The 25243-nt window shown below is 48.2% G+C and overlaps 1 protein-coding gene across 4 annotated transcripts in view; it reads right to left on the bottom strand.

Annotated features, from left to right (window-relative positions):
* Positions 1-7317: 7317 nt before the first annotated feature.
* Positions 7318-25243, bottom strand: part of LOC133347063 (mitogen-activated protein kinase kinase kinase 10-like) — a 43895-nt gene continuing 25969 nt past the window's right edge. Inside the window, exons 3-12 of one of the 4 annotated variants that reach the window (XM_061558967.1) lie at positions 23322-23470; positions 17983-18158; positions 16948-17191; positions 15056-15160; positions 14485-14629; positions 12810-12881; positions 12580-12698; positions 10991-11294; positions 10318-10850; positions 7318-9779 (exon numbers count right to left, since the gene is read on the bottom strand). In XM_061558967.1, coding sequence (XP_061414951.1) covers positions 9307-9779; positions 10318-10850; positions 10991-11294; positions 12580-12698; positions 12810-12881; positions 14485-14629; positions 15056-15160; positions 16948-17191; positions 17983-18158; positions 23322-23470 — 2320 coding nt within the window. In that variant the 3' untranslated portion in view covers positions 7318-9306. The remainder of the gene's footprint in view (positions 9780-10317; positions 10851-10990; positions 11295-12579; positions 12699-12809; positions 12882-14484; positions 14630-15055; positions 15161-16947; positions 17192-17982; positions 18159-23321; positions 23471-25243) is intronic. The other 3 variants (XM_061558969.1, XM_061558968.1, XM_061558970.1) reach the window with 3 other exon arrangements.

The following is a 25243-nucleotide window of genomic DNA, read 5'->3' as shown; positions in this document are numbered from 1 at the left end:
GTCTGATCCTGCAGCTCCAGGCAGTGATGTCAACGACGTCTCTCTCAACCAGCAAGGACATATGATGTGTACGCTGTTGCAGTCTTGGGTACGGGTAGAAGAATTCATCCCTGACCCCGGCGATTCGATTGTTCAGATTTAGGACCGTGGCATCATTCATGATTCTGTTCTTGTTAAACAACAACAACAACAACAACCTCATGCGGTGAATGCTATCGATTGTGGATGCCGCGGAGGGGTTTACCAAAACGTATTGCATACGCGGTGATCTTAATAATGGATATTAATCAAACATTTGTTATACATTACGATAACATAAATTCTAGATTTGAAGCTTTCGTGACTGCAAGGATTCATACTCTTAGGCTTTTCGGTAAAGTCACGTAGGTAAAACATAAAAAATGAAATTAATAGAAGTCATTTTAGCTGTGACGATCCCACCTGATGACGGAGACTTGTGTTGCCTCCGAAACGTCGTGATTTATCATTTTATTTCTATTATTACTTCTATTAATTTTATTTTTATTTTTTATCTACGTGACTTTACCGAAAAAGCCTAAGAGTATGATAACATAAATGTAATTCTCATCAGGCCCCATTGTGTAACGTGCAGTCTCCAGCTCGTGTTACCCACTCTCTCTCTCTCTCTTTACTGTATGTGCTTTGAAGAAGGGCCATTGCCAGGACTATCACCGAACACGGTGTTTGTTTTCATTTTAAAGGACACGGTGTTATTATTGACGAACGTGCCGAGTTGTGTTTTGTTGTCGTTTATCGTTCGCACGCACCACTGCCGACGCAGCAGCAGCAGCAGCAGCAGCCTCATCGTCAAATCATTTGTTTAATTGATGGATGGCTAAGCACCACCGCCGCCATCGGTGAGGGTTACCATCGCGAAGCAGTAACCTTGACATTCACGATTGTCGTGCGGTGGTGGTGGTGGTGGTGGTCGGGTAACCATTCTGGAGCGGGGCTCTTAAATGGCTCACGACAACGAATCGATTAATGAATAGACGGCGGCGGCGGTGGCGGTGGCGCGTTGTGAATGCGTGTTTCTAGCCACCTCCACGGAGCCTCTTCGATGCAAACCGAGTAAATAAATGTACGATTATTGTCACTGCGCCAGCGATACGATGGCGGGATGGGGCGGCGTGGCACCCGCGGAGAGGGCATCTCGGGAAGGTTAACGGGACCGCAATTAGTGTGCGCATTCGCGTTTAAAAGCCACGGATGGAACAATCAGCGACACCCCATCCCCCCATCCCTCCCCAACTCACGCTGCGTGACGAGACGTGGCACGTGCAGTGCTGGGGGAGCTGCAAAATGTGCCCTCGTGTAATAATAACAACCAGTCCTCCAATTTGTGTTTCCAATCACAGGGCGCCCATTTAGTTCACGACGATGTGTGCATTCGTGATGAGCTTAAGGCTGAAACAAAGCTTCTTCATTTGACCTCGGCGCCCCCCCACCCGCCCCCGTCCTTTGCGTTAAGGAACGCGGGGAGTTAATGGAGATTGTATTGAATCTGCCGAGTGAACTGGAATACATTATCATAAACTCGATTTACAATTCGCTTCTTTTTGCTTGATGGAATTGTGAGTTTAACGAAAAATGGATTGGAAAGTAAATTAGATTTTTAAAAAATCAAGTATTAGCGTAATTTATTTAGCAAATGACCCCAACAAAGACCAGCACACATTTAAAATACTGTAGTTTATTTTTGTTATATATTTGTTTATATACAACGCTCATCTCATCTTTACAATCCTGGGGCCAGTGTTGGATATTCAAAAATGTTTATAGTGGGAGAGCGAGTCTACCCATAGCACGACCGGTGTTGACTTCCCCACAAAGTGGTACCTGTTTTATGCACCCCGAACTCGGATTTGAACTTGCAACCCCTGAACCAACTGGCTCGAGTCTGCACGAAACATCTTAACGACCCTCCGTTGTGCCTACATGTGTATCATCGCCATTGGCCTTGGTCAATCCACTGCTGGATGGAGACGTCCCCAAGTCACTGCAATCTCTCACTCTCCTGCAATGTAATAATTTTAAAATGTGAAAACGCACCTAAAAAAAACTGCATAACCTACAGAGTACGGATTTAGGACATCGTACATTTTAAGAGTATTGAGTAATTAGTGTATGAATGGTATCTAAGTGGAGTGGATTATATAGCACCGAGGCCTTTGTGGAAACTTCCAATTAAAACCTTCGCTCGGTGGGCGGTCGCTCACTCGCCTCTGCTGCCCATAATTTAGGAACTCTCCCTCCACCCCAGAGACATCCGTGCTGTCAACTCTCCACCCTTCTTCAGCTCCAGGCTCGAGACTGTCCTTTGTCCCTCTGCCGATGACTGCATAAAAGAAATACGCCCACCCTTGCATTGCGGCGTTTTGACATGCGGTCGCACACACACATATATATATGCCACATGAATCAGAATTGTATCGTATGATAACGCTATTATATTAATCTTGATTTGAGGCTTTCGTGACTGCAGGAATTCATACTCTTTGGTTCTTTCGGTAAAGTCACGTAGGTAGAAAATAAAAATGGAAATGTCGTGATCTATTATTTTTATTTTATTTTTTCTTTCTGCAGTACGTGACTTTACCGAAAGAACCAAAGAGTATGCTATTATATGATTTGCAGAAAGAAGATAAAACTCACAAATCACTCAATTTGGAATATGCATGGCAATCAACGCCCCCTACTGCAAAACCAAATAAACTTGGCAAAGACCCGGTGAGACTTTCCTGGGTGAATAATCGCAATCATTTCTTCTAGATTTGAAGTTTTCGTGACTGCAAGAGTCCATACTCTTTGGTTTTTTCGGTAAAGTCACGTAGGTAAAAAAAAATAAAATAAATTAAATCACGACGTTTCGGAGGCAACAAAAGCTTCGGTTTTCGGAAGCTTGTGTTGCCTCCGAAACGTCGTGATTTAATTTATTTTCTTTTTTTACCTACGTGACTTTACCGAAAAAAACAAAGAGTAATCGCAAACACTGCGGGCACCGCTGATTTCACGGCCAATGTCACACGGGGGCTATCGAATGGCTTCGTAACCTCGGTATACAAATACTGTCACCACCACAGTCTCCATCCAGGTGTGTTCAATCCTGTCTCTATTGTGTCTTCACAACACCACTACACGATCTTGCCAACAGCAACGTGTAACTGTGCTCTTTACCCAACGCTGTAATCCCTTGTGCAGATCACCAGATGGCTTTTCAGACCTACCGGCCCTCTTCATAGATTTTCCCCAACACTCAAATGATTTTTGAATTAATCATTCATTCCCCATGACTCCCAGTCAGTCCTCTTCCGATTTGTCTTTTCGTTACTTTCTGTAAGAAATCTGAGCAGAGCTTCTTAGCGGAATGGACTGTACCATCCTTGCAAATGGTTTTGAATATTACAAAAGATATATATAATCATAGAGACTCCGTTACTCGGCAACAGAAAATGAGAAAACAGTCATTGCCGCACTCTTCTCACAATCCTGTACTCGGAACACAAAGTATTTTTTTTATCTAATAAAATGCCAATATAATATCTTTCGAGGGTTTTTTTTATATTCTCTAAGATTTAATGAATAATCCGGCGAAAGTATTTCTATACATAGGAGCACAAATTGAAAAGAGCTACCTTAAATGAACCGTGTCAATCTTCTGTACTCATGACTCCCGCCTCTACGGTCTCGCTATATCTATTCGACGTCTTGCGAACTTCTCCCACCGTTTCAACAGCAACGGCCCGCAGCAGCAACTGACAACAACAGACTTGTTATTGTTGGTGCGGACAGGAGCCCAGCCAGCAGCCAGCAGCCAGCAAGAAAACTCGAGACAGATTATTATTTTAAAGTGTATATGTATTTTTTAAATTAATGCCTGGGTTTGTAAGAGATTGGGTAATTGCATCAGTTTGCACTGAATGAAATGCTTTCGTCATCTTTTACAAAACCTAGGCGAAAATTGTTTTTTTATATTCATTTTTGTCTATATTGATCGACCTTACTTGTGAGAAAATCTCAATATGCAACATGCTCGTGCGGTTATTTGACCTCAAAGTTGCCTATCATTTTATTCCCTATGATTTTCTTCAAAAATCTACAAACGCGATATGAGGCTAATAATGCGTTTGCATTTTTAAAAAATCTGTTTAGTCTCGCCGTTCGAACAGAAGTGGTATTGAGCCACCATTCCACAACCCAGGGATTGCATTTATCTCTACACACTTAGCAACAGCAGAACAAAAATACTGGGCCCGAGTGAATAGCGGCACTGTGCTGTCAAGACTGGCGGAACGTTAACTCGTAAAAATGCGTTACTTCATCTTAACATTTGAGAAGGGAGATAAGACTTACGCGGTGGTGTGGCAAGGACAGAGCCGGCTTGTGTGCCTAGGGACGATGGGAGGGGGGTGATGTCATGGGTTCATGGAGGGGTTGATAGCGGGGTTAATGGGAGGTTGATGGAGAGGGAGGGCGCGGGTGCAAGAGGCTCTATCCCCCGCGGCGCTACCAGCGTCGGCCACGAAATCGCTTAGCCGTGAAATGGGCAACGCGGGGATTGCTCCGCAATCAGGCGCGGGCTGGAGGTCCGGGCGCACGTGACGACAGCAAGGGCTACTCTGTGTTTTATATTTGTAGTCGGTGTCAAAATGATTTTCTGCTCAAACGAGCGTTGAGGCGGTGCACACATCCCGTTCGACAGCCCCGAGTCGGTGGTGGAAGTTTCCCATTCCGATAAAGGCGCGGGGGGGGGGGGGGAGTCTATCGATAAGACGGCCACAAATGACATCCCAACAAAGTGGAATTCATTGTATTGACCCCAGAGGGATGATGGGAAAGGTCAACCCCTATCAATGAACTCGTGAACTTAAAGAGCACGAGCCACCTGGCCACATTCTGCACGCGGCAGCTTAATTACCCCGCACTGCGCATATTTGTGCATGATCAGTGCTGGCCATTATCAATCCACTGCTGGATGGAGGCCACCCCAAGCTGCCACCATCTCTCACGATCCGAGGTGCAGTGTTATAATCGCTGTACAGTATGTGCATACACTTCTCAAAATCCCTGCATAATGCACGGTCGTCACCTGCAGCATAACCATGGTATCGCTCGGATGATGAATCGGCAGGGGTCCTAGTTGTGATGCAAGTTCACTCCCTGGCATGGTCAACTTGGTTCATCGTGCAACTCATCATAATCGGCCAATGATCGAGTCACTGCTGGCTGACGGCCTCCCTAAGCCGTTGCCATATCTTGCGGTCTGGCAATGCGACAATTCATCTCGGACCGGCACACGAGCCGATTTGATTACATTGAACTTCTTTCGCACCGTACGAAGCCGACCGTGCTCATCGGAGGTGCGGGGGAAGAACAAAATAAACACAAAAACAGTTTTAAAAAAAGAGTTTTCAATATGAATTTAAAAGTGGTTTACTAATAATGATTAATCCACCTAAGTGGTAGAAACTCGTAGCTACTCTGGGGCATGTTCCCTCCCTTGCTTTCTCCTTATAGTCATCATCCCTCCGACATTCATAAACTATACATTCCCTCTGGATAAGGATGCCCCACTTGTGGTTGAAGATCACAAAACTGTCGTCCTGTGATTGTGGGCCTTGTTCCCCACGCAAGAATGTGGAATGTTCACCGCCGACTTATCAAGGGCTGGGCACGGCCAGCTGTGAGCTCACCCGGCTGTGTCTCTTGGCCATCGGCTCACAGTCTCGCAGGCCTCGCACCCCGCTTCCCAGTTGGGTTGCGACACCATTTGGTTGCCACGCCAGTCCCTCTGCCAGCCACACGCAAACTGGACGAGCGAGCGTTGGGTGGTCCCAGCTCGGGTTGCCACTGCCACCTGGTTTTGGTTTTCCTCGGATCATTCTCTTACTATTGATGGGGTCAAATATCTCCGAAGGTAACACCACTGTTGTTGCCCCCAAAAGAGGTCCTCTTGTTGTAGTACATAAAGGACACCGCGTATTTCATTCACTGCTGGATGAAGGCCTCTCAGTGCCACGTCGGCTTTGCGGGTTAATTGACCATACTTCAGAACGCTGGTCAGTGCGGGTCGATAAAGGACGGGGAGGGGTGCCCAGGACCGGTTCAGGTGCCACTCGCTGCTGATGTTGGCCGTGGCTGCGGATTCACGCTCAGCACTCCGCCACGGCTCATCGACGTAACCAACCACAAACATCCTTAAAGCATATTCTTTGGTTCTGTCGGTAGTCACGTAGGTAGAAAATAAAATAAATCACGACGTTTCGGGTGCAACACAAGCGTCCATCAGACCGTAAGATATGGCAACGGCAACATCAGGTGATGATGGACGCTTGTGTTGCGCCCGAAACGTCGTGATTTATTTTATTTTCTACCTACGTGACTTTACCGAAAGAACCAAAGAGAATGGATTCCTGCAGTCACGAAAGCTTCAAATCAAGATTGATCATTCTCTTGTTGAGGTAGCTGTCGTATGAAATAAATTAGTCACGCCCGGTACATGAGCAGTCTTGTTTTTGTCATTTGCATCATGAAACACAACTCAAGACAACTCACTCATACGCAGTCTTGCCTCCTCTTGGGGTAAAACAGGTGCAGAGGTCATCATGGCCACACATGGAATATTTCTACGGGATTTTCCAAAGCTTTTCACCAACATAAATCCCAGTGCTGCACCGTTCAGATAACACAAATATATATAAGAACACAGAACAACACTTGTTTGTCCTTAATTTATTTTAATACCCAACGCGCTGCGTGATGAGCTGGAAGAGTTACTCATACACGGAAGATTCTCGACCTCGGACCGACGCTCGATTTGTTCGTTAACGCAAGAGACCCGAACGCGGCGCCAATTTATTACCTCCCCCACCCCATCCCATATCGCTCGCACTTTGTGAATGTCCGGACAATTTGCAAGTTCTCCGATCGTATCGCATCGTCCTACCCCATCGTGTAGAACAGTTCAATAGCGAAATGACGAGAACAATTCTGCTGCGATATCAACAGGCGTGAATAAATAAATGAGAATATCCATACGCCGACAGCTTTGACAATTTGTGTAAAAAGTAATCCACGGGTGGTGTTGGGGTTTCCATATTCAGAAGGAATAAACCCACATCACGCCAAACTTAACAACAAGAGGCAACAAATTGTGGCAATCGTGACCACAGAACGACGCAGCGTTGGGGGGCAGCTCCAAGCCCGCTTGGCACTCGCTTGTCCCGGCACAGGGTCGCCGGCAAACGCGCCGAAGCCGGTATTTCATCGCATAAATAATTTTTTTGTAAAAAAAAAAATGCGTATTCTCTTATGCCTTTAATTTAATACACCTTAAAGGCCCTTGTGAGAACCAAGCGACATTTGGTACATTTACATATATTACAGAACAGCATTGAAGTGTTTGCTCGATCGCGAATAAAGTATGCGCAGTGTCATTCCGTCGGTACTGTTAGTTGCTGGGCGGGTATCCCTCCCGCAAGCGACCATCAACGGGGGGACGCTTAAACGCACCGTCGCCGGATCTCGCGCCGCGTGCGCGCGGCACGCGTGTGGCGGTTAGCCGCACGGCGAACACACAGCCCGACGAGCCACAGTCCAGTGCACTGACTACAGGCGGCAGCGGCTGTCCCCCCACCACATTGGGGGGCTCAGCCACCGCCAGTGCCCATTCACATTTTAGCACGTGGCGCGCGCCGACAACCGGGACGCCGGCGGCGGCTCGGGCCTCAGGCCTCTTGGCCATTCCCCCACCACGACCACCACCGTGGCCCACCTCTTGTGTCATCCCATCAGCTGCAGCTAGGCTTGTCATGTGTCTGTGGTACGAACAAAATGAAGGACATATTCATGGGAAGAAGAATATCTCGCAACACCCTAAGAGAGAAAACTACATGTCAGTGAATTGTCTTGAGTTGTGTATTATTATGCAACTGACAAAAACTAAAAAAAATCGAAAACAAGACTTCTAATGTCCCGGGATGACTAACGACAGCTACCTCAGACAAGAGAATGATCCGAAGAAAAAGAAAACAGGTGGCAACCCTAGCTGGGGCATCCAGCGCTTGCTCATCCAGCGAGCGCGTGGGCTAGGAGAGAACTGGCATGGTAACCAAATGGTGGGCAACAAAACAGGAAAAGAGGTGCGAGGCCTGAGAGACTGCGAGCCGATGGCGAAGAGACACAGCCGGTGAGCTCTCCTCGTCACATTCAAGGCTCACTGCAGATGCCTTCGCGTCAGTGAAAGTAGCCCATTGCACGTAACATTAGACAAGTTATGCTCGAAAGTGGTCACACTCCCCATATGTCGGTATAGTAGTACTACTCCGCGGAACCCATTTACCGACTTGCGTAAAAACCGTGGTCGTCGAACTTTCATCGTAAGGTCACTCCCCACCCCCTCCGCCCCCCCCCCGTGACCCTCACTGCCTCCGAGACGACGTCACAGCGCCGACTGCTCTACTCCGCGAGGCTCGAGCACCTTTTTTTGGAAGAAAGCGATACTCAAGGACGACATTCGTACGTCCGCAATAAAAAAAAAAGAACACGTAAGTATGGCAAACTTGTGGCAAGCGGCAGCCTGCACAAGGTAACCATGTGCAATCAGTTTTAAATGCACCACGAAACGTCATTTCTTATTGCATTCATGATCAATTTTTTGTTTTACACATTTACACATATCCAATCCCGCATCCTCAAGAAAATAAAAACCCTTGTGCATGTTAAACGAGACATCATACGCCCATGTGTGTATTTGGTTGTGCAGATAAAGCCCTTTAAATAGGAGTTTCGTACTGATATTTGAATTTGCTCCCGAAGGTCATTAGCGCAGCCAAAGCTGAGATGAAGTATTTCTGCGATGTGATGCATAGCACCCTTTTTACTTAGACAGTAACAGCTGTGGTAGACATAATGAGGCCACGTGACATAATTTCCCTTGTGCAGCGTCTGTCTCGTGAATGTCTGTTGAGGGAATGAGAATGTTTCATCTCCAAGATCTCTATCCAACACAAACTGTAGTTCCTATATATGTACACACGCATACATAAATCAAATCTTGAACAAAGAGTCGGCTTTTCAAAGGTGACCTGGGAAGCATTTTGCTTTCTCCCCATTAAAGCGAATGCTGACAGACGCAATACCCGTCAAGCAGACTTGCGCATCCATTTGGCAGTTATCTTTGCAAATTACCGAGCCCTGCCTCATCCATACGAACTGCTTTTGACTCGCGCGGATGAGTCCCAACATCCGCCCTCCTTGCAAAAACACCACGTGCGTTTAAGAAGGTTACGACTGTCCAAGGAACTGCCTTTCGAGCTCGTAAAACATGGGGTGGTCCTTCCGCAAGGCGTTGAGGCGCACCGACAGCGGTACGGTGCCGTCCTTGCTCTGCCCGTCAACGTCCATGTCCAGGAGGGTGGCGGCGATCTCCGCGGGGGGGCGGCGGGGCTGGGGCTGTGGCGGCGGCTGTGGTGGCGGCGGTGGCGGCGGCTCTCTCCGCTCTTCCGCGTCGCTCGCGGCGGGCCACTTGGCGCCCAGCGGCTCCGGCCAGGGGTTGGTGGGCGTGTCGGAGCCGGAGCTCTGGCCGGACGCCGGGTCCAACATTGTCGTCGCTGAGGAGACGACGCGCCAGGGGTCATGGTGAGCGAGCGCCGGCGAGGGGCGAGGCCTGGCGGTGAGTGCCAGCGTGCGGGGCCGTTGCGGGGACGAAGGGTGTTCCGCCGGCGGCGGAGGGCTCAGTATCAGCACCGTCGCCGGTTCTGTTGAAGGTTGGGAGACATTCATGAACGTCGTTGTTAGTCACGATCGATCCACTGCTGGATGAAGGCCTCTCTCTCTCTCTCTCCCAAGCTCTCTCGTCGTCAGCGGAGATAAGAGATTATAGTGAAGAGAGATTGCACGCAGGTTAAAACCAATCTCCAATCATCCAAGATGTGGTATGTGCTGTCATGATGGACAGTGGGTAACAGAATAAAATAATCAATAGACCAGGCTCCATTTCACAACACTTTAGTCCATGGTAATGAAAGAAATGGCCAACATTCGCAGAGAAAACCTGTATGCTGATAGACTAAAACGTTATTATGCTATCAGTGCTCTGGTGACGTAACTGTGTTGACGTGAGTTAAAAACATGTGGCACTTAGACAATTTTAAGTCTATTTTGTCACTAAAGCAGCACCAAATTGATTATCGGACAGGCCAGAACTCACGGGCCAGCTAAGTACCTACAAGATAAAAGCCGTTCGATGTTTTGGTCGCATCTTCCTATTTTAAGGGATCGTAAAATAACTCTTACCTGGTAGAGCTTGGTAGGAGATGCACACGCCGTTTGACACCGGTTGCTCGAGCGACACGTCCGTGATGGTGCTGTCAGACGCATTCCGCTGGTGGCCTTTGACCGCCGGCTCAAAGTGCAGGTTGGCGCACAGCGGGTCGGCCGCGGAGCCGGGGGTGACCTGCGACGACACCGGTGACCCCTCCGGCCAGTGGGGCCAGTGCGTTGTGTCCTCGCTGTCCGAGCGCAGCAAGGAGCGCGTCGAGTTGCATATGGAGAGTGACGACGAGGGCGACCCCTGCGGACCGTTGACCCCACCGCCGCCTTCCCGTGGCGACTTCCTCCACTGCACGGACATTCCCGCGCTGCGACGGAACAGCCCCGCGCGCTGGAAAAACGCCGCTCGCTTGCGCTCTTGCTGCTGCCGCCCCCCCCCTCGCTGGTGCTGCTGGGAGGTGGGCGGGATGCGCCCGGCGTGCCGCACGTCTTCGCCGAGGGCCACCACCGACAGCACCGCGGCACAACCGAACAGCGCCATTCCGCTGCGGTGCTCCCTGCAAGGGACGAGGCCGCAGACATTCGCGTGGTCAGTGGAGGCCAAGTGACCGGCTGCGGAAACTCAAACCCACTTGCAACCATCCGTCAAACAATTCGGAAATGCGATTGCATTTATGAGAGACACGAGGGCGCTCACTTGTCTTTGGAGACCTGGTGGACCGGGGGCAGGACGTCGGGTGGGGTGTGCCGTGGCGTGTGCCGCGGGGTGTGCCGCGGGGTGTGCTGCGGGGTGCCGTGCGGGGTGGCACTGCCCGAGGAATCGCACGTGGCCCCGGGAACGCCGTCGTCGTCGTCTGCGGTTGCGGCGGCGACCGCGGTTTTCTCGAGGTCGTCATCACTCGTGGACTCATCGCTCGTGCCGCCGTGGCGCGAGGAGAGGTTGAGGCAGGAGAGGTTCGGGCGCCGGATGATCTGCTTTGTCCTCCTGACGCTCCGATCACCTGCCGGAGAAATGTAAGCTCAAATGTAACAATAACAATAGCACGTGCAACGCTACGACTAGGTGGTGATGATGGTAGTGGCAGCGGTGATTGCGATAATGTTGGTAGCAGTTGTGGTGAGCACAGTGATCATGCCATGTGTAAAGATGGAAATAATAACGCCCTTTCACCCAGGAAAGCCTCACTGAGTCTCAATCCACATGAAGCACGCAAGTATACAAGGAATAACACAAATGCACCAACATAGTTCAACAACCTACTTGCAGTACTGCCTCCTAAAGACCACCGCACAGCCCTGCAGATGTGTGTCATATGCACGTGATGTTGTCCGCGAGATTCAAACAACCCCGTCGCCAAAGCGTCGGTCCAGGAACTTGTGCGCTAACGCATCAGTTTTTGTACGCACTCGTTACTTACAGCTATCCAGCTCCCACCCAGAATCCATGTGTAAAGAGGACTTCGACGCACTTGTCTTGAGATGGTTTCATTATTAACGAACCCGCACAAAGCCAGGGAAACCTGTACTCCCAACTGTGTCAAACACAACTACACTTGCTTTCGTGGCTAAAGAGCACCCTCTGCAGGGATCGGTAAGGGACATCCATTGGTATGAAACACTTGGAGGGGTGGGGGGGGGGGGTGCTGCCATCCATGCGTCTCGTGCAAAGGTTGGAAACCGATTTTTTTAAATTAACATCTGTGAAGTCACGTGAGCAATGCGCTGTGACATTGCACCGTGCCGCATGGCGCAACGTAGATCAGTGTCCAATCTAAACACGTGTGCCTGGATAGTGTTGGGCTGGGCGTGCACAGACATGTTTTCATTGGGCTTGCCGGGTTACATGGTCTGAAGTATTGGGTAAGTGCAACGAAAATCCATCGTCGTACTGTACTTCTACATTTCGATTTAAAGCTTTCGTGACTGCAGGGATTCATCTTCTTCACAACATTTATACGCTGTCTTTCCGCTGTCTTTCCGACAGACCTGTTCTTCACCTGAGGACGGCTGCTTGCGTTGTGGCCGAAACGCCGTGAAAATTGTATTTTATTATGTTTTATTTTTATTATTTCCCTTCTATGTGACTTTACCGAAAGAACCAAGAAAATGTACTTCTACATTTACGCTCCCCGCCTTCATCAACCCGCACTGATCAGCGTGGAAAAACACGACCAAAAAAGCACGACCTCGCGCAGGCGTGAGGTGGCAAACTCATCCAGAAGTGGACTGACGAAAGGGCTCTACATGCAAGTGTATAATGATGGGGGCTTCGTAGTGGGAACTCACCCGTTTCACGAGAGCCGCTGGGGGTTGCGGGCGAAGATTGGACTCCTCGCAGCAGCTGCCGGGGATTTCGGAGTTCTCCTGGGCTCACCTTGATCCCATTCGCCACAGGCTTGAGTCTGCTGAAACGGCGATGGCACAGGTCGCGGACGCACACGGTTCAACATTACACAAGTGGCATCACAGGTGGCATAATCCTCTGCAGTATAATGTGCCAGGGCGTTAGGCCGAACCTGTCATCACTTTCGCTCTCCTCCGTCTGTAGCACCCCATCAGGAGATTCTCTCCCAATCTCGTCTATCCTGCTTGGGGAACAAAACATTTAAAAAGATTCAACGTTGAACAAATCGGAAAACACGATGTAACACGATTTTTGTCCCTGGGTAGTAAGTGTTATTTCTTTAATTGCTTATGCCTCAAAAGTATAGAAAATGGCTATTTATTCCCCACAAACTTTGCTTTTGTGACCAGGACTTTGTGTGAAGGAATGACACAAATGCACACCACGTTTTCTCATTGAAAATATGTAAATTGTGATCTGGTCACAAAAGCAAAGTTTGTGGGGCATAATAGCCATTTTCTGTACTTTTGAGGCATAAGCAATCAGGAAATAATCTTTACTACCCAGGAACAAAACATTTATTTTGTTACACAGTGAAATCATCTGTTGTGGATGGTTTAACAACGGTCACACTATCCAGCTAGTAATTTTTATTATTAAATACTGTTCCCCAATTATATCCTGATTGCGCTGTTGACGTCACATCACGAGACAGAGAACACAATTAAATCTCTCAATGCAACCCATGGGGTTAGAGAGACCTGCCTCGAGAAGCAAAGATCAGAGAGCTAGATCCGAGATCCCTTCGAGTGACATCTCTTCCATACAAGTAGGGCACAGCCTATTTTCCAATCCTCTCTGTCGCGTGACATCGAAACTGATATTTTTAAATCTATTATTTGGTGCACACGCACGCATAAACAATAAAGAACGCAACACGTGCATCAAAAACGCTGCCACAAAAGGTAAAACCACAAGCCTCGGGACAATGGGCCTTCCCCCACCGCACACATATTGTGGATAAGAGCCATTCGCCCAAGGTGTCGCCTGTCATATCTTTTTAAATCCTTTATATTAAGTTCACTTGCTTGCTTGCGCACTTACGACCGTGCAAATCTTTCGGTCGTTTTTTAACCCACTTCCTGTGATCCAATCGAGCTGACATTTTGCACACAGACTCGTTGTGCGTGACAATTTATTTTCGTTAAAAAAATGTTCCAAAATTTTCCACTTTTTAGGAAAATTTTTTTTTCATATTTAATTTAAAATACCAATGTGATAAAAATGAAACTCTTACTCAAGAAAAACAGAAATGAATAATAAAATAAAACCGATGCCACGCATATAAAGGATTTATAGTGAAAATCTTTGTTTTAACGGGTTAATTTTTCTTTTTGCAAGCCAGGCGATAGTGGGGCACGCCGGTAATCCAGCACTGTGGAGGCGAGAGTTGGTGATCGTATAAATGTTGTGAAACTCCCTTCCCGTGGACGTTGAGGATGTACCATGCCCTAGCTCGTCAGGAGAAGGCGGTACACAGCTGGAATTTATAAAAATGAAGTGCAAAACCAATTTGAATGAGGTTTGTTTGTGTGTGTGCAGTGACTGAAGACTGGACTAAGGCCGTCAACTCACTAACGCATGAGAACTTGAACCCAGGATCTTAGTGGTACCAGCTCAGCACTGACCTCTGAGCCATTTGGCTACCTCATCAGGTCATCAATCCTGCGAGTGCAAACACAACTGTGGTTTCAAAATGTGACCCTCCTAACACATTCAGGGCTCCCCATTGCTTGTGACGCTGCTGGAGCACCGGTGGCAAGGGAGAGAGTGGGAGGCTCACGCACCTGTCCTCCAGGCTGCTCCTCTCCCTCTGAGGCCCAGAGACGCCTCCCCTCCCTCGCCCCTTCTTGTCCCCGTTCCTGCGATCGTCATCCTTTCTCGGCGAGCCCGCGCTGCGGCCCCACAGCCTCGTACCGCTCGATCCGGCCACTGCAGCCAGACCGTCATCGCAACCGATGAGGGCACCCACAGAGGGAACAATCTCAGAATCAGAATCTGTATTCATCCTGGAGAAATCCGATGAGCTATGAAGCTCTTTTTCCACAGATGTCCGTTAGGGGCAGGTCAGAAAGTTACGACAACAATGTATAAAATAAAGATGGAAGTGCTAAGTGTGGGAAAGGTAAGAAAATCACGAAAAATAATACGTAAAATAGATAAAGTATAGAAGTTCAAATTGCATAAGTACACCAATTCCCACATGAGGGCAAGGCAACAAAACAACAAAAATCGTCGCAGAACACACCAAGACAACACACAGTACCTCAATAAAATTGCACGTAAAAAATCTTACGCATATATGCAAGTGTGTGTGTGTGTGTGCGCGTGTGGGTGCAACGTGCGTGCGAGACCCACGGTGGATGGCGCGCAGGCGGGGGATGAGTGCGGGGCTGCCGGGCGGGGTATCGACGCTTATCCTGCGGTCGGGGGACGCCTGCACCGTGATCTTGTGCTGGAAGTCTGGAGAACGAAGTGGCGCCGATTAAAAAAAACGAATCAGAACCACGAACGCAAAAACAACACAATTATACACTATTGTAATTTTACCAGCTAAGACCCACTGAGCTCTACAGCTTTTTCAAAAGTGACCTGGGCACAAATGATAGCTCAACTAAGTGGCTTATCGTGTGGAGATTTATAGCAACCAAATAAATCCACGCGACCACGGAGAGGACATGCAAATTCCAAATATACAGGCATCAGAGTTGGGATTGAACCCACGACCTTCTTTAGACCAGGCGAGGTAGTTAACATCTCTCCACCGTGGCGCACAAGAAGAGCATCAGATATGGGCATTTCCGTGAACCCACGTTGATAATTCTGATAATTGAAAGCCCTATGTCAATCCACTCGTGGGCGAAGGTGTCCTTAAGCCGGGTCGGTTGTGGGAGTTGTTTGATAGTACTTCACCTCGCTGGTCAGTGACATTCGATGTCGGGGGGGGCGGGGGGGGCCAGGACAGGTTCAGATATCACGTGTCACCGATGTGAGCCTTGGCCAGGAATGGAACTCAGCTGGCCAGGTTCATGCTGCAGTGCACTAACTACCGTGCCAACGCTGCACGCCGCCACCACAACATTCTGCAGTGAGAATCATTGTCAATTTTAATTTCATTTCGATCATACTTTTTGGGTTTTTTGGTAAAGTTTCCTACGTGAATTGACCGAAAAAAACATACAGTCAATATTTAGATTTTTCCAAACCCATTAACATATACTCTTCCTTGATTAGAAGCTATCGTGACCGCAGGATTTCATAATCTTAGGTTCTTTCGGGAAAGTCACGTAGATAGGAAAATAAATAAATAATAGATCACGACGTTTCGATCGCAACAACAAGCGATCGTCCACAGGTGAAAGAGAGAAACATGCCTCTGTGACGAGGCATTATACAGAGGGGCAGGAGGGGAGGCCATAAAGGGGCGAGAGGGTGGGGATAGAATTAAAAATGTATCAATCGTTGGAAGGACTTGATCGACCAGGTAAAGTGTTAACTGTTGTGTTAGCCGACTCTCTGAGTTGCATTACATTTCTAAATGTTGTCACATTTCTTTTCTCTTTCTCACCCAAACCCTCGAATTTTATCCACACCCTCTCGCCCCTTTACGGCCTCCCCCCCATGCCCCGCTATATAATGCCTCGTCACGGAGGCATGTTTCTCTCTTTCACCTGAGGACGATCGCTTGTTGTTGCGATCAAAACGTCGTGATCTATTATTTATTATTTTCCTATCTATTTGACTTTACCGAAAGAACCTAAGAGTATATACTCTTCCGTACATTTACCAAGAGAAACGTGGAATATGTATTCATATTCTTAGGTTTTTTCGGTAAAGTCACGTAGGTAAAAAAATGTAATTAATAAAAGTATTAATTTAAATTTTTTTACCTACGTGACTTTACCGAAAAAACCTAAGAATATGAATCCTTGCAGTCACGAAAGCTTCAAATCTAGAACGTGGAATATGATTTTAGCCATTTACGCCGCAATTACGCGCGATATTAGTCATCGACGCAGCGGTAACGTAATCACAGAAAAGTTTTTTTTTTACATTTACACAGTGCACAGACGGGAAGAGAACGCAGAGGCCTAGGAACAGAAGAGTGGTGTGGCTCTGAGGTGGACCAGTCTGATCATTTAACTGATGTGCGACAGGCAATCGGTGAAGCAGTGTGGGTCTCGTCGTGCGGTGGGCAAGGTGCGGTGGCACTCTGGGACGGTACGGTGGGCGCGGCGGGGACCACAAACCTGAGGGGAGGCTGATGCGGTTGCCGTCCTTGCTGAGCTTGAGCCGCGCGCGCGCAAAGTGCCCCTTGCGCTTCTTGACGCACGGCTTGTCCTGGTAGATGTGGTGGATGAGGATGTGCAGCTCTCGCTCCAGCACGTCGATCTCGCGGTCGGCCAGCTCCTGCTCGCGCCTCTTGAGCAGCTCCTCCTGCGACTTCTGCTGCAGCGACGCGCGCATCAGCTCCTCCTCCCGCGTGCGCAGCTCCTGCGCACAGCGATCAGCGACAGAGGAGGGGTGGGGGGGGGGAGCGCGCCTCCGTTGAGGTGAAACTTTTTCAAGTCGCAAATGTACTTTTCTCAACGGAGAAGAACAATAAGCATGCGCACGCAAAGATTCTGCAACACTTTCCAACGGGCGTTTGTCCTCGGGTATAACAGTGTTTTGGGCCGCACGACGAGATGATGTCGCGAGACGACGTCACAAGTGATTACATCACTGGGAGGGGGGAGGGGATGCGTGCATTTTAATTTTATCGCTGGTTTTGCATTTCCTTTTAACACCGGCTGTCGTCTCCAGATTTTGGGCTAACGCTTTGATCAAAACGAACTCGACGGATTCGTCAAGAACCACCAACGTGGACAAATGCATTGAGCGTTTTTGTTATTTGTTCTCGTGCACCACCGCAAAACGCAGTATCACCAAATAATTTTTTGGATTTTTCATCAATTGCCCGGCGTTCTCCAGGGTAAGTCCCTTCTCTTTTCGTACGGCTGATGTAGATGCAGGGCAACGCTTACAATTTTACATTTAGGTGGTCAAACCAGATAACTGCGTCAGTAGCAGCGGAGTGTGTCGCCGTGACGTCTCCTTCGTATCTGTGGATCGGGCATTGCGTCGTTATACGCTGCACGGTCTTGTTCTGCAATGGCCAAGCACTGGAGAGTTTTTTTATTTTCCATATGTGCGTCAGGTGTGTGCGCAGCATCTGCCACAGTTTGTGCGTCAACGTGGACGGCTGGCTGGCAGCCAGTGGCGGTGGGCGCCCCACGGCGTACCTTCTCCTTCGCGCGCAGCTCGTCAAACATGTGCTGGATCTCCAGCTTCCAGTCGTCCTGCAGGGAGTGGAAGGACTCCTGCGGGATGTGGAAGATGCCCGACTCCTGCACGGCCACCAGCTCGTCGAGGATGCGTGAGAACGGGGGCCGCGAGTGCGGATCGGGGTCCCAGCACTCTGCGTTCGCATCGCGGGGAGGATGGGCGGAGCACTTATTATTATTTCGTGGGCGGGAACGATGATGCATCGACTTGCACAATAAAATTATAAATATCGATTATTAAGTTCACGATATACATGCAGTTACATGGATGGGACCATAAATATAACAGTTATACTCGAGCTATGAATGCTTTATTGTTTGCATTGCCTTTGATGCTTCATAATCAACGTTTTTGGGTTTAGATCGCGTTATTCATAAATGTGTCGTAACCCTCCACCACCCGACACGGCCAATCAGCAAAAAAAGTGTCACGTTGACAAAAGACAAATTCGTTCACTGCTTTAGCCCACCGGTGTCTTGAAGCGTGAAACCACAACATTTACAATTCGAGTTGTACGACGTTTCGCTGGTAATTGCATCCAGCATCATCGGGCAATTCACCAGAATGGTGAGGCTCTGCTCTGTCTCCCGTTCTTATATAGAGCAGTAGCAGGGTGACGTCATCATTAACTCATTGATGCTTGTTTGCCTTTTGGTGTTCGCTGGTCTGGTACTGGTGAGACAAGGCCAAATCAGTTTCAAAGTCCAATGCATACATTATCAAAGGAAGTTCGTGTGAATGCTTTACGACAAGCACGCACGTGTGGTTAAAGCAGACTTTTGATGCCTTGCGACACGTGTCTATTTGGTATCTGAACATCTCAACTCCTGTATTATTTCGAGAAAGGTTAAAGCCTTTTCTTTTTTCATACACAGTGGAGTGAAGTGTGGTTAAATAACCTCCATGACCTGCACGGCAGTGGTGGAAATGGAAATATAGAGTCCTGGTTATAAATTGTATTCACCCTGCAGCCTGCGTTAACTCCAGTCTCCTCTCTGCGGAAACATCATCATTCTGTATTGGAATCGGAAGCGGTCTGAAAACCGCCGGGAAACGTGTTTGGCCTACTGAGAATTGCCGGTAATATATACAGTTGTATATCGGCTCGTTGCGACCACTGCATGTCAATGTAGTTGTGTTGCAGGCAATTGGTTCACATCACCACCCCTGCAGTCACTCGAGGTGCTACCATTTGTCGCAAATTATCGGGCCTCCGCACTCCGTCCCCCTCTCTCACGCTCGGGCAACTTGTTTTGCATTTGACACGTTTCTCCAGCGGGCAGCCTAGGCGCGAGGCAGCGGCGCGGATCGCTCAACCCGGGTGGCGATCCGCGCTCCTCGCAACCCTTACCTCGACAGCCGCCGCTGGGACAGCACGGTCACACACACCTAAGCCAGAGGTTGCAACCGGGTACCCTATACCCGTACCTTACCCGATACCCGTACCCTACCCGATACCCGGCTACCCGTACCCGTTTGCGACCCTGGTGTGGCCGGGTACGGGTACGGGTAGGCCGTGAGTCACTGGCGAGTAACCGTTTGTCACTCATTTCCCAACGTCTTGTCTCTTCTCACAATTCAAGTTCCTAGAATCAACCCGACCGCGCCTGCAACATGGCTTCATCCCAGAGGTCGCAATCGGGTACCCGTACCCTACCCGATACCCGGCCGGGTACAGGTAGCCGGGTATCGGGTAGGGTACGGGTACCCGTTTGCGACCCTGGTGCGTACGGGTACGGGTAAGGAATCAAAACCCGTTTGCGACCTCTGACCTAAGCCCACCGAGGCTGCGTCTGCTCTGCTAGCTCGTGGCTTTCGCCACTGGAATTACCTGCGGGACGTTTGGACATCTCGTCACCGTGGCGCCCACTTGTGCCTCACCATATCCTGGACCCGAGTTCAACGTGAGCGCAGGAGCCACTCGCATTTTAATACCCCCCCACCACCGGGGCACCTCGCGGAGAAAATAATATCTACAGCAGCAAGCCTTCCCTTCTACCTGCTGTGCTCTGTACACACAGCCATTCGGCCACCATCTGCAGGGTCTGCATACGTCCAACAGGGGGCAGCATAGGCTCACGCATCCACTCGCAGGGACTTCCCCCAAAGTGACGTAGGGGATTGTTTTTCATCTCTATAAAGACCTGAATCTGTACGTCTCAAAAACCTCTAGGGGACTTTCCCGACAAGGTAGAAAGCAGAAATTTGGTACATAATGTAGCTTTTAGGACACACGCAACAGGGAAAATCCGAGAATTGTCATTTTAAGGCCCCCAGATATCGATTTTAAGTGCCCTATTAAGTCATTCAGAAACCGTTCAAAATATAAGATTGAGAGTTTTTTCCCTTTCGTAGAGCGTTAAACAGCAAATAAAATTTAAGCGAGAACCATTGGTTCTATCTTTTATTGTTTTTTAGATATTTTGGATTAACGCGGTTTTGAACGAAAAAGTACGCATTTGAATGATGTTCAAATCCGAATTCGAAAACGAGTATTAAGATAATTAATTTATGTTCTTTCTAATAAAAAAGAACGGAATATTTAAATTGAGCGGTTTCTCATGGGTACGTCTTTAAATATAAGCTAAATCAAGTCGTTAACAACAAAATAACATTTTTTGGAGTAGTTTTGTTAGTGTCTGATTTAGATTGAAACAATCATATCAGGCTAATTATTATTATACATTGAAAACTTTTGCCTGGTGAAGACGGGCTTCATGAACTCGTAATAAATAAGTAGACAATTCACCTACTTCCCATATTTGTCTGACCACGTAAAACATAAAAGCACCTTTTTTTGTCATAAACCCCCTCGGCCAAACGACCTTCTCAGAGGGATTTTTCCAGCGTCAGTAACTGCTGCTGCCGCTACTGCTACAGAAATACGTTGTTTACAATGAGGCTGCGCTTCACATTAAATAGCGTAAAGGATAAACAAATATTTCTGTTTCCTACTGACCTGGAAGTGCCTGGAGTTGGTTGTGGGCGAGAATAATTTCATAACGTCAACTAAAACATAATTACTGGAATAAGAGTTTGGAGAGAGTGCCTGGGAGGCGATGCCACGTTTGTGTGGACAAAGCAGCCTGTTTGGACAGTGGCAAAAGCATGGCTGGCATGGACCCCCAGTGGAGGGAATAAAATGGGGTTACCCGGCTCAGTTTCTCCCCCTCTTCGTAGCACCGTGCTGAAGCCTTTCATCAGGCCCGTGGGCCTCGGTGCAATTGCACGGCCTGCTCACTCAATAGCTACGGCAATGTGTTCCGACACCACGCCACACCACGAGGTTGACGAGTCAGAAAGTTTCATGGAGAAAAAACACATTTCTCAATTGATCGGGAGGTCTTGCCACACTGCCAGTCACGGGATACACATTTGGCCTTTGGAATGTTATTGAATCGGCCAATGGGCTGATGGCTTAAAAAAAAATCGGTGGTCTTGGTACATGCCATGCAAGCGGACTGCGCAATGTCAAATTCAGATAATACGATAGCGTTTCACACGGCGGCGCAGCTCAAGAGCCAAACACCAACAGTGGTCGGTGTGATCGCTGCGCCGAGATGAACATGTTTTGGACTTGTTGTTTTTCGATCGCAGCAAATATAGAAGCGGTCCCATCACAAGCGCGTAGCAGAGTCAACAGAGCTCGAGAATAATAGAATGAGCGGCGGATCGTTTACGATCCACAGCAATTCTCCTGGCAAACATCAAGTTTCAACTTGTGCGGATGTGACAGTTGAGGTGCAGTATCCCACAGCTACTCTTAAGGGCAGACACAACCCAAACAACGCAGGTCTTGTGTTTCCATCCATGCGTTTCAAGCTCTGGGTACGAGCTGCATGCTTTGGTCCATCTCAAATGAGGTTTTAATTTGGTTAATGACAAAATTTCTGTATTCTTTAATGCATTTAAGGACCACAATCTCTCTCTCTGTCTTGTTCGTCCATCAAGTTGATGATGACCATGGCACGTTTGTCATTTTGTTGGGTTTTGATGAGTGCGCAGATGGCTGAACAGACCAATCCGAGCCGGGAATTCTCTGTGGCACACCGGGCAGGTCAGGGAGGATGTAGAGCTCTGAGGTGCAGCCACAAGTCCTTCCTTGGTAGATTTGCGCTGCTGCCTCTACAAGATAGCACAGGAGCTTCTCCTACTCTCACAGATGACTGCTCCGTCCTGTACTTTTCTTCTCCAGGCAGGTCGGTCCTGTGCTAGGGGTTCCCTGCTTTTCAGGTCGAATCCAAAGCTCTTCAAGGAAGCTTTAAGGAGCGCAATCACTGCAGTGGTGTATCAACATTCTGAAATGTCCTCATTGACAATGAAACTTACACCGCAGTGACATGACGAGTGTTTACGGCTCTAACGACGTCACAGGCTAATATGATTTTTCTCTCGTTACATGGAACAACACTGCTTCTCTTTCACTTTTAAAGCCATTCCTTCCCAATGAGTATTTATCGGGAGGCGATATTCGCCGCGTGGACACGATGAATGTACCGTAATTGCTTTCGAACCACAGCGTGCATCAGCTTACGACTGCTCCCTCTCCCTTCTGCGATGATATGGGCCCAGTGAAGTTCTTCAACTTGTGTGTGTCCTGCACAGAGTGCCTTGCACTGCTCACATCTAAACATCTCCGTTTCACGTCCCTCTCCGGTGCCCATCTGGTGCACAATCACTCTTTCTCTACTTCTTGTTCCTTCTTTTCGAGACTAGTAGGCTTCCGAAACGTACGTAAGTCGTCAAGTTAGTCATCTCTGCCGATGAGACGCTGCATGTCAAAACCAGTCCAGAGTTTCCCTGCATAGAATCAATGCTATTGGAATTACGCACTCCCAGAAGGCCGTGTGGCTGGCGGGTTGTGTAAGAACTATTTTTTTTATGTGAAGAGATGGATAGATGAAGGAGACGCATTATCCGTCGATGTATTTCGTTCCTAAATTCAAGTTCCGTCAACACTTTGTATATTGCTTCATTTGCACTTTGTTACACGTTCACGTAATTTGCTTGGTTACCGAATATATATATGCGATTCTTTTCAACACTCATTTACACGTGTATTGCATCACTCCTGTCAACCAGCTCTCCCTTGAAAAAGAGACTTTAGCCTCAACCGGCTCTCGTCTGTTCAAGTAACGACCACTCGTAAATAGAGATAAAGACTCGTGAGCGGCACGAGGAAGGTGCAGTAACAACAAATGCTTTTTTGTTTTGCCGGTCGCGTCTCCCTTTAACGACGACGGGCAAACGAAGGATCATCGAGCAAGGCGGCAGAGCGGGGCAGGGAGCCGCTCACCTGTCATGAGCTTGGAGAAGGGCTCCGGGCAGGTGGAAGGGATGGGCAGGGTGAGCTTGTTGACGGCGACGCCGTACGCCACGGCCAGCCCGTCGATGCCGCGGTACGGCACCTCGCCCGTCAGCAGCTCCCACAGCAGCACGCCGTAGCTGCAGAGGGGGGGAGGGGGGGGGCACGCGGTGGGCAAACGCGCGAGGGGGGGACGTGTGAGCATTTCGGTCGGGCCTTGTCCGGCTCGGCGACCTATAAAATATATTTCTGCACGTGGCACACCGAATCCAGCACACATCTCACTGTGGCTACCAGTCACGTGCCACTGCCCGGTCTACCAGCGACTCAATGAGAAGTTAAGTCCTGGTGATTCACCACGTCGGGTGGACGGACGGAGATGCGTGTTGGGGGGGAAGGGCCGCTCGCACATAGGGCGGTGCTGCTCGTGCAGGAATACGTTGAACTTTTGTCTGGTTAGGGACCAGAGCATGGACGAATGTCAAGCAGAGCTTTTATTTAGTTTGCAAATTGATTTTGGCCGGCGAAAAACGAACATGCAAATAACTAGAGTAAATATAAAAACGCCGAGCATGCGACTTATATCAGCATGCCTTGCTAATTAAGTTTGATCATGTCAAGCTCTTCTTGCAAATTTAGAACCTTATGGGTTATTTGAGCTTTTCTATCACCACACTTAGTTCCCATTATGAATATATTAGAGGACAAAAATAAGTATTTTACAGTAATCACAAAAATAAGCACAGTATGAATACTGTACACGTGTTTTATAATCGTGAAAATAACTATGAACACTGTAGGATTATACTGTTATCATAAAAAGAACGATGAATTGTTTACAGCATAATCACAGAAATAAGTACAGTATTAATAATAGAGGAATAAACACAAATATGAGAGATGCTCACTGAACGACTTCTATTCAAAGACTCAACAAAAAAGACGGTGCGTGGCACGAACGTCACGGAAGGTTTTGGATGAAATTGGACGAAAGAGGAAAGCCGCGTGGACGAAATTTGAAATGTGGTTACAAGTGAAAACGGCCGAAAGAGCGAAGCGACGAAAGTCAAGTGGACGAAAGTCAAGGTAACGCTGTATTAGATACGATACATTTACTGACGCAACAATTCCACCCCACACGCAACCCAGCCTGATTCAGGACCGCACATCCACTCGTGAATCAATTGCCTGTACTGTTTGTCGTTTCATTCACACCGTCTCATTTGTTTCATAATGCCAAACGTGACACCGACATATATTCAGCACGAGTCCTAAATAATAAATTCTTAGATGCACAATTTAATACGTGTATCAAATCATGACAATCAGTAAAGCTACATGCCCCGTTCCATCCCTACTTTGTACAATGCTGAAAACTCGATGGCATGGAAGGCGGTGTATAGGTCAGAGCAATGAGCTGGCATCGCCGAGATCCTGGGTTAAAATCCAAGAATCTGCCCAAAAATGTGTGCGAGTGCTTAATTTGCCAAAATTCTAGCTCTGAGAATTACAAACATCAGTTTGACTATCATGCGATGAGCAATGCTCTCTGCAACAGGCCAAGTGGGATAGTGTTGCCCACTACTATCTATCTGGTCCACTACTGTGTGAACCAGATTGGGCGACACTGCTCTATGAGAGGAACTGAAACGACACGAATAGAACACCATGGAATCTATTTTGGAAAAAAAAAGTAAAAAAACCCAAAAGCACGGTGAAGCAGCACATGCGTTCTCACAGCATCCTAGGCACCATTGGAACCTCATTTGCCAGTAAAAAATATAATTGGTTTTTTACCCTTCTATCTGGCAACAAAACTGACACCTTTTTTACAAGGAGTCATTATCAGAGTTATGTTTTTTGTTTGCATTATGGATGCAGGTATTGTGGTCTATGCAAACATGACTCCTTGT

The sequence above is a fragment of the Lethenteron reissneri genome, chromosome 25 (assembly GCF_015708825.2).
Source record: "Lethenteron reissneri isolate LAM-NWPU_2019-01 chromosome 25, ASM1570882v1, whole genome shotgun sequence".
NCBI classification, from domain to species: Eukaryota; Metazoa; Chordata; class Hyperoartia; order Petromyzontiformes; family Petromyzontidae; genus Lethenteron; species Lethenteron reissneri.
The sequence above is the reverse complement of the archived record's forward strand: the minus strand, read 5'-3'. Positions and strand labels throughout refer to the sequence as shown.